This window comes from Pelophylax lessonae, assembly GCF_965119305.1.
Source record: "Pelophylax lessonae genome assembly, chromosome: 1".
In the NCBI taxonomy this organism is placed as follows: Eukaryota; Metazoa; Chordata; class Amphibia; order Anura; family Ranidae; genus Pelophylax; species Pelophylax lessonae.
The window spans coordinates 305,346,552-305,360,975 of record NC_138768.1 but is presented as its reverse complement, the minus strand read 5'-3'; the positions used below and the strand labels follow the sequence as shown (position 1 = coordinate 305,360,975).

Sequence of the window (14,424 nt, the reverse complement as noted above, 5' to 3'; positions counted from 1 at the left end):
ACATAAATTACCTGTTGCTCTTGCAAGAAATGCAGTGTCCTTTCACTTACTGAGTGAACTGAAAGTACAAGCAATGTTCTCCCCCACACCAGTCCAACGTGGTTGACATTTTTACAGCACGTTTTTGATCCCTTTTTGTGCACGTTCATGCAAGGTTTTCGGAGGAGGAGACTGATAAACTCAGTCTTAAAAAATGCACAAAAAGCACATGTACATGCATTTTCAATACAGTTCAATTAAAGGATGAGGACACCAAAACACCTTTCTGCATGAAAAAAGTCCCTGCACCTCTTCCAAAAAATGCAATGCAGTAAACGGTATAGATGTGAACAGAACTCGTAGGAAATCTTGTTTGATCGTTTGTCATGTGTTCCTGCCTCTCTGAAAACGCACTAACAAATGCACAGGTATGAACCTAGCATAAGACAGGAAGTGTGCTACTTGCAGGATCACCAGGTGAAAATAAAAAGAAACCAACCCTGAAAGAACACAAGTTCAGCCACTACACCTAAGGACTGATCAGCTGCAGTGTCTTACGTATTTAGGTTTAGATACGCTTTAAGCTTAGCAACACGTTAGCCCCATTGTTGCGACGGCAGTCATGAAAATTTAAAACTGCACTAAATTGTAATTTGAAGCTGTATCTGGTTTCCTTGTTCATTCAGAAACCAGTGATTGTTAAAAGAAAACTACAGTTTTTTTTTTTTTTTTGTAAGTTCATGGAATGTACATTTCTACATTCTTTGGCTCCCTCTGCTGGCCATTTTTTAAAATGTAAGATATTTTTCTTTGTGAAAACAATGGAATAGGTGTACAGTCATTTACAAGGAAGGGCAGATTTGCACGTTATAGCTTGATAATCTTTTCTGTCATGTATAGCAAACTTTACATGTCAATTTTTTTTTCCAGGAGATTTTAGGCCATTGTCGGCAAATGGGAACAGCCAGGCAACAGCGGACATTGCCAGCCATACAAGGCACAGTCCAAAGCGTGCTGGAAGGAGCTATTTAAAGTTGCGAAGTCACATGACACACAGAGTATGGAGGGAATGCATTGTAAACAGAAACCCATCAAGGTATGTCTGTTTTCTGTTTGGAAAGTTTTTTAAAAAGTACACTCTAATTATGATTGAAAAAATAAACCTTGAGATTTTACAGGCAACACAACCTGACTCTCAGAGCTTCAGCTTTTCATCCAGGCGACGTTGTATTGTGCCAGTCCAGAACATTTCTGCTTGTCAACAACCTAGAGATCTAGGGTCGCTTTTTACTTAACTATTTGTAATCAAAGGATCTATTCCTAGCTGCTCTCACTGTAGGCTCCTTGATTTCTCTCACAAATACAATGCCTGAAAGAGGTTACTTTTGCACAGCCAGTAATCTTTGAATATGATTGGTAATGCTTCAGGCAGAGGGACAGTTATGTTGGACATGCTTGGGGACTTACCCACCTTGCAAGTGAGTAGCACTGTGAAATCTAGTTGCATATAATTACAATTTAGATTAAAATCACGTTTCTGATGCTTGCAATGGAAGCAATGTTATTTGTAACCTACAGTTGCTTTTGTTTACAAGGAGTTTGAAATTTTCTCCCTTTTGTTCTCTGTTACAAAAGGGTATCTGGTGCCAACCAGCAGGAAGAAGAGGCACCAGTGAGTAGAACAAATTGGGATTTTGTGGATCCTACCCAGAGGGTTAACTGTTTATGCTCAAGGTGAGGACTGTGTTTATATGATCATGTTCAGGCACCCTGTGAGCTTCTATGTTTTGGAGTGTTTCTAAAGTATTTCACCTTTCTTCATATTGTATATCTACATTTATTTTCTGATATAAAACAAGTGTAATTGTACTCTACATTTTATTTTATTACACACCTCTTTACATCCTGGCAGTACACCCCAGTTAGCAGGTAATAAGTGTCTTAAAAATTTAGATAAAATCAGGACATAACATTTTTATTGTGACTTGAATCACACATTACATACACATTTATCCCCAACATCCCATTTAACCACTTAAGCCCCGGAGGATTTGGCTGCTAAAGGACCAGGGGTTTTTTTGCGATTTTTTACTGCGTGACTTTAACGGACAATTGCGCGGTCGTGCGACGCTGTACCTAAACGAATTTGACGTCCTTTTTTTCCCACAAACAGAGCTTTCTTTTGGTGGTATTTGATCACCTGTGCGATTTTTTGATCACGCGCTATAAACAAAAAAAGAGCGTAAATTTTGCAAAAATAACAATATTTTTCACATTTTTTTATATGAAATTCCCCAAAAAAAAAAGTAAAAATCAAAATTTTTTAAAATTTTTCGGCCAATTTCTTTTATGCTACCTATGTTTGGTAAAAAAAATCGCAAAAAGCGTATTTTGATTGGTTTGCGCAAAAGTTATCGCGTTTACTAACAAAGAGAAAGATTTTTGTCATTTTTGGTGTTTTTTTTTTTAACGCGTAATGGCGGCGATCTGCGATTTTTTTTTCGGTACTGCGACATTGCGGCGGACAGATCGGACCCTTGACTGACATTTTTGACACTTTTGGGGTTACCAGTGACATTACTGCAGTAATCAGTGCTATACATATGCACTGTTACTGCAAAAATGACACTGGCAGGGAAGGGGTTAACTTTATTGGACAGGGAGGGGTTAAGTGTGTCCTAGGGGCGTGCTTTCTACTGTGTAGGGACATTCCTATTGGTGTAAAAGCAAAGATCCACCGTTCTACATAGTAGAACGGTCAGATCTTTACTTTTACACAGGGAGAACTGACAGGCAGCTTGTTTACACAAGCTGCTCTGTCTTTCTCCCTTCACAGGAGCGATCGCAGTGTGACTGGCGGACATCGAGTCCGCCGGTCACACGCACTGACTTGCCTGTGAACGAGCCGCGGCGGGCGCGCGCCTCGGCGGGCGCGCGCCCGCCCGCGATAGGCTCGCAAGTCAGTGACAGGCGAGTGACGTACCGATACGTCACTCTGCCTGGCCGGGGCTGACCGCCGCAGTATATAGTCGTGCGGCGGTCGGCAACCGGTTAAGAGGGTTTGGTTAACATTATAAATAGGTTTGAAAAATATTTTTGAATTTTCATCTTTTTTTTTATATAAAAATTAACAAGACTGTTGTAATTGTTTATCCCTGGAATGTTGTGTAGTTATTTTTTATTTATTTTTTTTTTATCAGGAATAAAAACGACTCTACGTAGAGCAATATGTTTTTACATACAAATAGACACTAATTGCTGGATCCATACTTTTTTTTTTTCTTGCGATTAGTGTGTGTTACAACTTGCATTTTAATTGTCCTTACCATAATGTGCTGTATATGTGCGTTCCAGTGCATTTCTATTTTATCTTGAAGTAGAGCTAAATTGTGTACGAGGTGGGCTCTCACCATAATGTGCAAGTATGCTATGTGAACTTGCACATTATAGCACACTTAAATCTCAGTGTGCCTTCCTCTAGTGGTAACAGGTCAAGGTTCTAATCACTGCTTTCTCCAGCACTGCCACCACCAGCTTCAGGCTGACTGTTCAGCACAGGACTCGGAAGCAAGTGGAGATAACTGGAGTAGCACTTCATTTTCCAGCTTCCAGGGGCATTGACCAGGTATGGTTTATACATAGGTAAATAGGTCCAAGTTGGACTAATGTAACTATGTAAAAATTTACCATGCCTGGAATTCTTCTATAATACAATATGTATAAATGCAGACAAAGGTATGAATGAATACTTGCTACTAGGTAAACATTAAAGTGGTTCTAAAACTTTGTGCTACAGAATCTGCCCCTCGCCCCCCTTATACTTACCTGAGCCCGATTTCAATCCAGTGCTGTGCCTGAGAGCAATGGCTCTCTCCATACTCTCTCTCTCCTCACAGGGCAGATCGGTTGCAGCGGGAGCCAATGTTGATCACATTTTGTGACCATGGTGCCAGGGCTGAGCCATGCTGTCTGTGCCTATAGAAGCAGACAAGAAAGCTTGGTATCAAGCCCGCACAAGTTCCCCCATAGCAAGTGGCTTTCTGTGGGGACACTCACCGAAGAGGAGGAGCCAGAAGCACCATCACGGGACCCAAGAACATGATCGGGGCTGCTATTGCATCGCTGGACTTTAAGTGGTTATGCTGGGATGATGCCTGCAGCTTCAGAAATCACCCTGGTACCGTTTTTTTTTTTTTTTTTTTTTTTTTGAGCCACTGGGTTGCTTTTACAAGCATGTAAAAATAAAATAAAATTTCTCTTTGCTTCATCGACGGACACAGCGCTCCATAAATCATAACTACTGGGTTATATTGCTTCCTCCAGGAGTAGAACTAGGTAGAACAAAAACACCTGGCTACGCCCATGGGCTCTCCTCAGCTGATATATAACCCCCCTCTCTGCTCTAGGTAATCAGTTTTTAATCTGTCTAGTCAGGGGTAAGGACCTAGGCTTCCGACTGGGATCTCTTGTCCTAGCAATTTTCTCCTTCCTTAAATATTTTTTTGTTTTTTCTCTCTCGAGATCTACAATTAACTGCTGGTCTGGGCTGGATAATCTAGATCCAGTGGTCCCCCCAGAGCAGACTGCAGCTACACGCTAGGTCGGCCGCGACATAGCCTCACAGACAGAGGCTGGCCCACGAGTTAAACATTTCGCAGGGTCGCATACAACCGGGCTTGGGTCTGAGTCGCAGCGGTTCCTTGGCCGACAGCTCTCCTACTTCGGTGGCGAATAGTTCAGTCTGGAGCATTACCCGCACCATGGAAGGTTAAGTACAGTCCCCCCTCTCCCCGTTTTAGTGGTTTTCTTTGGGGTGGACGCGGGTGACCTCCAGGGACGGTTGGACCTGACTGACTAACGTAAAATAGTGACCTCATCCCACTACACAAACATGGCCGCCAATGGGAGATCAGCCAGACTAAGGGAAATGGCCACCATCAGCTTCAAACACTAAAGCATGCGGTCCAGGAGGCGGGACTTCATATGACAGTACCTGTGCCAGGTAAGCAGAAGAACCCTGTCCTGTGTAATCAGGCGGCACTCTAATCCCCATTCCCCCCCTCCCCTCCCCTCCCCTCCCCTCCCCTCCCCTCAGGAGGCAGAAATATCAGTCATATCGGCCAAGTTTGTGTCACCCTCCCTGGTAGATTCTTTCTTCCCTGGGGACCTGGGTTCCGTGCAGCCTGCATTGTGCCGCCATTATGGCGTGGATGGTGTTCACTGGCTTCGGCGGCCATGTTTGTGTAGTCCAGTGGCCATGTTTTGGGTTTCCCATTGAAAATAGCGGCGGCTATTTTCTTGTAGTCTGATGCGGTGATGTGCTGCCGTGGCCTCTAGTGTCAGTGTCAGCTCTTCCTCTTTGATCGCGCTTCCTCTTTGATCGCAGTGTGGCAGGCTGTTTCGTGCTCTCCAGCTCTGGGGTTGTGAGTTCTATTGGGTACACGATCCTTCTTTTGCTATATACAGCGCCGTGGATGCGCTGGCTCTTGTGGTGGAATACCTAAGCATTTCGCTAGGCGATATCCCTTTGAAGAGTCTCTCCTGAAGTAACTAACGGTTCCACCGTCTGTGGACTCTCAGGTTTCCAGTCCAAATAAGGCCACAGTTTTGCCGGAGGAGGATTCTCCATCCTTTTAAGGATGCTGTGGACAAGAAAGCTGAGGCTTTGGTCCATTACCTTTTCACTGTGGCAGGTTCAATGTTGAGGCCGTTGTTTGCTATCACCTTGGTATCCCTGACTTTAACGGAATGGGCAAAAATGTTACACCAGGATCTGGAAGGGGGTCAAAACCCTCCTGAGCTGGTATATCAGTTGATCCAGGGGCTACAGTACATTTGTGATGCATCTTTGGATACAGCCCCCTTGGCCGGCAGGGTCTGAGAAGGCGGTTATTCCTCGCTTCATGATTTGGTTAAAGTACCGGTTCGGCTGACCAGGCTTCTAAAAAGGTGCTGACTGATCTACTTTTTGTAGGTGACCGTTTGTTCGGTCTTTGGAAGAGATCATTAAGGGCTTAATGGGAGGTAAGAGTACTTTACTTCCGCTGGTTGCTAGGGGCAAGAAAACTCATCGTAAAGGTGGTCGTTTTTTTTTGGCTCACAAACTGCCCCTTCGCCTGTCTATATCGCAGGAAAATGGTTTGAGATCCACCCGTAACTTTGCGGAAGGCTCCAAGAGACCCTTGAATGTTAAGTCGAAAGTGGGCACTACTGGTTCCGCGGACAAGACTTCCCCAGCCTGAAGGGGCGCCCTCACCCGCATCTGGGGTTGGGGGATATCTTCACCTTTTTCCGGATCCGTGGACCTTGCTCATTCAGGACAAATGGGTCCACAAGTTTGGTTACAAGATTGAGTTTCGGTCCTTGCCTCTGGCAGGGTTCTTTCCTTTCTACTTACGCCTGTCTCACAATCGGCTGCAGGGCCTCTATGGGGCAATGTACGACCTGTTGGCACAAGGAGTCATTGTGCCGGTTCCAGAGTTCCCAGGAAGGAAGGCAAGGTTTGCCCGATCTTGGACCTCAAGGCTCTCAGCCACTTTGTGCGGGTTCAGAAATTTCGGATGTAGTCTATCTGCACGGTAGTGACTTTTCTTCATCAAGGTGATCTTGTGGCTTCTATCGATCTCAAGGACGCTTACCTTCATATTCCAATATATGTTGGGCATCAGCGTTTTCTTCGGTTTGCCATGGGCGAGGAGTATTAGCAATTTGTGGTGTTACCCTTTGCTCTCGCTTTAGCTCCTCCCGTGTTCACAAAGGGTTTGGCCCCAGTGCTGGCCTTGCTTTGGCAGAACGGGATTGCGGTACTTGGTTACGCGGACGATTTGCTTCTGCGTGCAGAGTCTTCTTCGGCTTTTGAAGTTGACTTGGACATTACTGTGAACTCTACAGGAGTTTGCATGGACACTGAATGTTTCTTCCACAGGAGAAACTTTTGAAGTTGCAGGATGCGATTCAGCTCCTGTTGTGCAATCGCCATTTATCGCTCAGGACTTGAATTTACATGCTGAGTCTGATGGTTTCCATCTTCGAGGCGGTTCCATTTGCTCAGTTTCAACCAGATCTCTGCAAAGAGAGATTCTGGCCAAATGGAACAAGGATCCGCTGTCGGACGATCTGATCCTGTTGAGTCAGGATACAAGGGGGTCTCTGATATGGTGGCTCCGCTCCCTGGTGCTTTGTCTGGGAAAATCCTTTCTTCCTCCTGTATTGGACAGTGATTTCCATGGATGCCAGTCTGTCCAGGTGGGGAGGCGTCTTAGGAGTGTACTCGGTTCAAGGTGTTTGGACTGGAGAGGAGTCCAGTCTGCCGATCAACATACTGGAGATTCGGGCGATCTGACCTTTTTTTTACTTGGGGGTGTTCTCATTTTTGTTGCCAGCAGTTTAGACATTAATGGCTTTGTGTTGAGTTATTTTAAGGGGACAGCAAATTTACACTGTTATACAAGCTGTACACTCACTACTTTACATTGTAGCAAATTGTCATTTCTTCAGTGTTGTCACATGAAAAGATATAATAAAATATTTACAAAAATATGAGGGGTGTACTCACTTTTGTGAGATACTGTATGTATTCTTCTGACACTGCTTGTTACAAACTGAAGTCCTATAGCAGGAAGTGATGGTATACCCCCTGTGACTGCCTCAGGGGCGTAGCTAAAATTGTTTCTGCCTAATCCTACCCTTGAAGAGAGAGCAGCATAAGCCCAAGGGTCTAGAAGACATGGAGCGGTGTCCATCAGTGAACCTCAGAGAAAAGGATTTTATGGTAAGAAAAAAAAAAAAAAGTTTTCTTGGTGTGAGTCGATTAGCGTTCATCCTCGATACTTTTCTGTAGCTCGGATCCTAACCTTCAATGGGCGTTGATCAGAAGTTGGCTTCGAGTACCATCAAGGGCCAGGTATCTGCCTTGGCAATCTTCCTTCAGCAACCCCTAGCCATGCACTCTTTAGTTCGTACCTTTATTCAGGAGGTTTGACATGTGGCCCCCACCTGTACTGTCTCTTTTGCCACAGTGGGATTTAAATTTAGTGCTTTCGGTTCTCCAAAAACCTCTATTACCGAGGTTATCGGAATTGGTGGCATTATCCTTTCGCAGTCCCTATTTAGTGGTCCATAGGGATAAAGTGGTTCTTCGTCCCTGTCCCAACATTCCTGCCCAAAGTTGTCTCTGACTTCCATTTGAATGAGGACTTTGTGTTGCCTTCCTTGTCTCTCAATCTGGCTCATCCTAAGGAATTTGCCTTGCATACCTTGGATGTGGTTTGTGCGATTCGGGTGTATCTGGCAGCTGGAGCCTTCCGTCATCGGGCTTCAATATCGCAAGTTTGCAAGGCAGCTACTTGGTTGTCCGTGCATACTTTCATGAAATTGTGTAAGGTAAATACTTTAGCATCTGCGGATGCTACTTTTGGCCGCAAAGTTTTGCAGGCTGCTGTTTAAGAGGGGCTGTTCCCTCTTGAGGGGTGTTTTTCTTTAAACCTTTATTTTTCAAACGGGGCTCTTGTGATCCAGTTAAGGCTCTTGTGTCCTGGTTAAGGGCTCCTTATGTTTAGCCTTGGGTTATTTTCCCCTCCCCTCATTTTCCTTTTTGTACTGCTTTTGGACGTCCCACTAGTTATGATTTATGGTACGCTGTGTCCGTTGATTAACAAAAAAGAAAATTGGATTTTTGTACTTTTTTTGTACTGTAAAATGCATTTCAACGACGGACACAGCATCCACCCCTCTATGGAGTTCTGATACTTCTAATACTTGCCACTAAACTGATTACCTAGAGCAGAGAGGGGGGTATATACCAGCTGAATATAGCCCATGGGCGTAGCCAGGTGGTTTTTGTTCTGCCTAGTCCTACTCCTGGAGGAGGCAATTTAACTCCCTAGTTATGATTTATGTAGCGCTGTGGCCATCGGTGAACTCAGAGAAATAGATTTTACGGTAAGTTAAAAAATCCCCATTATTGGCAAATACTGTGTATACACAAAAAATGTGTTTGGGGGGGGGGTTCCAACTAATTTTCTAGGAAAATGTACTGATTTTTACATGTAAACAAAAGTGTCAGAAAAGGACCTGAAGGTTGAGTGGTAAATAAAAAAAAAAAAAATAAACGTTTTGCGTCCAATTTGTTTATCTTTTTTTATTTTTTGTTGATAACTTTTTAAAATATCTGCCTCTTTTTACTATAGGTCTTTCATCTATTTAGTTATGTAATACTTACATCCTTCCTTACCTTACTGCTGAATGTGTCCAATTTAAATCTTGGGCCATCTGATAAGGGAGGACCCTGTTTACCTATCTAAATTTGGAATTCCAAATCTCATGGCAATTGCTGCAAAAAAGCAATGCGCGCTTTGGTGCCATTTGTATTTTAAATGGCACTCTAAACGCGGTGTAATTTTGCAGCAATTGTTGTACGACTGAATCGCTCGGCAAAATGCACCTTTAAAAATCACTTGAAACTTGATGCCCAAAATAGAGTGCAAGCTTCTTTTGGGTAACAAGCGCTCATAGGACATCCCATTCAAGTGAATGTCCTTCTCTATGTGCGACACATAAAATCGCATAAGAATCCTGCTTTGAAAATCGTGATCAGTTTTATCAATGATTTGCAAATCAAGCTATTAAACAATGTACCATACTTTTTACAACAGACTCTGAGTCCCCGTTCACACTGGGGCGACCTGTGAGGCGACCTGGTCGCCTCACAGGTCGCCGTAGGTCGCCTTCCATAGGGAAGCTGTGTACCCGTTCTAATAGGAGCGACACAAGTCGCTCCGACTTAGAAAAAGGGTCCGGAGCTTCTTTGGGGCGACCCGGAGCGACCGTCATAGACCTCGGAGGTCGCCCCGGGAAGTCGGATCGCCCCAGTGTGAATGGGGCCTAAAGCATTCTCTGAGCACCAAACTAAAGCTTCACCTTTTGGCTTAAAAATGCAAAATATTAATTTTCAAATTTACTTGTACTTGACAAAGAAAATGTTAACCTTAGGGCTCTTTCACACGGGCGGTCCGATCAGATCCGCCTGTCAGTTTTTTAGGCGGATCTGATCGGATCCTCCATGCAGCTCTATGGGGCAGCGGGTGTCAGCGGAGGTCACCTCCGCTGACACCCGCTGCCATCCGCATCCGATCCTGTGCTGAAATCTGGACGGATGGAAACCCTATTTTTCCATCCGTTCAGTAATCGGAGCGGAGCGGATCTGATGAGAGCGGACAAGCGGTCCGCTCTCCTCCGATCCCCCATAGAGGGCAGCGGGTGCTGAGACACCTCCCTCTCCACTCTGCAAGCGGAGACGGAGCTGTCATCCGCCAGGCTCAGCGGGGATCGCGGATCGATCCCCGCTGAGCAACACGGATCCGCCTGCGGAGGCGGACCGTGTGAAAGAAGCCTTATTTTTAATTCCTGACCTTATAAACAGAAGTACGAAAGGTACACTAAATTAAGTCTGTTAAAAACACATAGCTGAATAGAATGGTAAGTGGTTTGCTTGTGCTTACCAGTATACACCAAGTAACTGCCGGACACTTGGCTTAGCAATGTTTACTTGTATAGGGTATGCCAGAAGCATTTCATGTTTAGATACCAAAAGTCTCTTCGGTTTTCTGCTTTGTAACTTTGACTTTTCTTCCTGCAGGCACAAGCTGGCCAAGCAGCGTGGTGCACAGAGTGCAAGTCGCCCTCCTTCGGTTTCCCAGGCATGCGTGGGAGTTACTCCCTCCTCTAGTATTTCTTCCCTTCAGCCTTCTGCATCTTCCAAGCACAAACCTAATGATCGCCAGGAAAAAGCAGAGAAACTGCAGAAAAAAGCCACTACTCCTTTTCACCACCGCCCATCTCCCCTTTCGCAAAATGAGCAGTGTTTGATGCAGGAACAAACTGTGCAGCAGCGCCAAGTAACAGAGCCTGCTAGTGGGTCAACAACCACAAACAGGCAGTTCTCAACTGGGCCTCCTGCAGGGGAAATGGAACAGCTTTTACCAGTGCATCCCACAGATTCCCCACATTCACCTGCTTCCCCTATGCCCCCAACGCTTAGCCCTCAGCCACCACAACAGGAGGTTGAAGTGCCTGATCAAGAGGTGGCAGTCTCGAATCTTTATCCTAATGGTTTGGAAATGCAACCACTTGATGATAGGACGATAATGGCTGCTGGCCTTGGCATGTCCATGATGACAGAAATTAGTGAAACAAGTTTGTATTGTGCTGGGCTTCCTCAGAACCATCAAGCAGAGAACAAGTGGCAGGGATATAGGATTCCAAATGTAGACAGCCAAGACTTTCGTCCACCAGAAATCCAGGGAGAATGGTACGAGACCAAGTCAGAGGTTGGATCTGAGAGTACTGCACTTAAAAGGTGAGAACTGGTGCAAGACCGATTGTTGTTTGGAGGTTATTGATCTAGCATGGAGTATTATATTTCCTTATAGTCATAAAAAACTGCATTCAAATTATAGTGCATAAATAAATCTCTAAAAACAGTATAAAAATCATATGTGTGTGTGTGTGTGAGTCCATCTTTTCTTTTAAATATATATACAGACCATCAATAAATGATTTAATGTCCATGAAAAAAAGTGCAGTCTCATACACCAGAAACTCTTCAGTAATTGCCTCTGATCACCACAGTGCCCGTCACCCCACCTATGGGTGTCTTCTCACCTGTTTGAATGGACCTCACTGATTAAAGGAGTTTTATATGGGCTTTGCAGTGTTTTAACCACTTTAGCCCCAAAGGATTTGGCTCAATGGCAAGGCCCTAGTTTGCGATTCGGCACTGCGTGACTTTAACGGACAATTGCGCAGTCGTGCAACACAGTACCCAAACGAAATTGACATCCTTTTTTTCCCCCAGAATGAGAGCTTTATTTTGGTGGTATTTGATCACCGGTGCGATTTTTTTTTTTTTTTTTTCTTGCGCTATAAACAAAAAGCGACAATTTTGAAAAAATATTTTTCTAATTTTTTTATATTGAATTCTTAAAAAAAATGTAAAAATCAAAATTTTTTAACATTTTAGGCTAATTTGTTTTCTGCTACATATTTGTGGTAAAAAAAATCGCAATAAGCGTATTTTTGATTGGTTTGCACAAAAGTTATTACGTTTACTAACTACAGGAAAGATTTATGTCTTTTTTTTTTTTTTTTTGCGACATTGCAGCAGACAGCTCCATGCTCTCATGCTCCACTTGAGCACCATAGTAATAAAATACAGTTAAACTGACGTGTATCAAGTTATTTGAAAATGTATATACAGCTTGCTTGGATCACAAAATAAGATACAAAGCATACAATGAGTCGCCGTTATTTCCCCAGGTATTAGATATCAACTTTGTGTGGTCTGAATTCTAACGGTTATTATACTGTACGTTTGAGTCGATGGGCTTCTTGATTAGTGGAAACGGTAAGGGTAGATGCACACCACACATCCCAAATCTTATTAAATTTTGTTGGGCTTCCTCTGTGTTCATATACAAGTTTTTCATGTTTGGTTTACCATCTTAATCCATGTACGAACAGATGGAGGATTGGGTTGAATCCATTTGAGTGCAATGACTTTCCTAGCCAGAAACAGCGTTTCATTCTGTAAGACACTATGATACCTCCGCCACTGTTCTTCATCCAGAATACCCAAGAGGCATATTCTAGGAGTACATGGAACAGGTAACAATAAGACTGAGGACAGAAGATCTGTCACCTCTTTCCAGTAATGAGCTATGACAGGGCATAACCAAATTACATGTGCAAAATCCGCTTTTGTGTAATTACATCTCATACAGTTAGACGTGGGTATGCGATGCATAGCATGCAATCTCACCGGAGTAAGGTAAGACTGGTGTATCATGTATAGTTTTGTCAGCTTGTTATTAATTGCTGGAGACACCTGTAAATGAGAGGAAAAAGTCTCTTCCCAATCCTCAGCTAAATCTGGTATGATTTGTTGCCATTTAGATTGCACTATCACTGGAGTTTTGCGAATAGTGGAATTTAAAAGATAGGTATAGACTTCAGATTTGAGTCCTCCAGGACCTTGTGACTTTAGTATGCTTATGAGTGGGTAATTCGAAAAATTAGAGACATTAGTCTAGGGCTGCAACTAACTATTATTTTCATAATCTATTAGCTGGCCGATTGTTGTTTTGATTAATCTGATAAAATAAAAACTCAGTGTGGTGTATAATTTAGTTATTTTGTAAAGTCTTAAAAAAATACAATTTATTCTTAAATATCTCTATGCAGTGGTAAATACAAATACCCAGCTATATGGTGAGAAAAGATATACCTGTGCTCAAATCTCAAAAGCTTGTACATGTTTGTAAACTATCAGGTGCTAAAGGGGTGTGACCACATATTAACACTACAAATTCTGGATGGAACCTCTGCACACTGCTACACCCTTTCCAGCAAACTATGCAATGAAAAACAGGGATATTTGGTTCCCATATATTGCAATACATGTTTAAGCTGGGCAACTGTGTCAAAGTAATCCCTCCTATGGCCAGTCCTACACTGCTTTGCCAATGCAAATGCTACGGTGGACCCCATGCCAACCTGGGGCATAGAGACACACAAGATGGGGGAGAGCTACTAGAATCAGATCTGGTCACTGACCTCTGTTACAACTGAGAAAAGATATACAGTACCTATGTTCAATTTACAATAGCTTGTACATGTATTTAAAGAGGAACTCCAGGCACCTATAAAAATAAACAAAAGTCAACAGCTGCAAAAAGTGTAGCTGCTGACTTTTGAGCCATTTACCTTTCCCACGATCCAGTGGTGAGCTTACCGCAGCGGTCTTCTAACTCCATCCTACCTCGGCAGTGCTGGCATCTTCACTATAGGCACCCGGCTGTAACAGCTTGCGGCTTCGCAGCTGGACACCCACTGCGCATGTGCGGGTCACGCGGCGCATCCTCTATTGGTGGATACAGTCTTCTGGGACCTGTCAGTGTCTCAGAAGACTGCAGGGGGAGGGAGGAAGAACTTCCGTTCCAAACGCAGTGGGAGCAGGTACCTGTCAAAATCGGGTCATGCTCGCTCTCCCCCCCCCCCCCCCCCCCCTACTTCTCAAAATGCCAATTGTGCAAGAGGTGTGGGGAACGAGCCCTCAAAGCAGAACTTTCCCTTTTGGGTGGAGTTCCACTTTAAACTATCAGCTGCTAAAGGGGTGTGACCACATATTAACACTACAAATTCTGGATGGACTATATGTGAACTAAATATCCCTGATTTTCATTGCATAGTTTGCTGGAATGGGTGTAGCAGTGTGCAGAGGCTCCATACAGATTTTATAGCTATTTGGTGAGGGAACAAAATATCTAATATACTTTAATAACAGACATAAGAGCTGTATATACACTAGTGTCACACCGATACTGTTGTTGGTGCCAATACTAAGCATTAGCACTTCTGCAAATGCTCTGATACTAAAAGTGATACCTT

General features: G+C 43.7%; 1 protein-coding gene across 1 annotated transcript in view; it reads left to right on the top strand.

Moving 5' to 3' along the window:
* The window catches only part of MED13L (mediator complex subunit 13L), a 310,651-nt gene that overhangs the window by 169,240 nt on the left and 126,987 nt on the right, over positions 1 to 14,424 (top strand). The window contains exons 8-10 of the mRNA XM_082258705.1: positions 910 to 1,075; positions 1,615 to 1,713; positions 10,616 to 11,335. Of these exons, the coding sequence (XP_082114831.1) occupies positions 910 to 1,075; positions 1,615 to 1,713; positions 10,616 to 11,335 (985 nt within the window). The remainder of the gene's footprint in view (positions 1 to 909; positions 1,076 to 1,614; positions 1,714 to 10,615; positions 11,336 to 14,424) is intronic.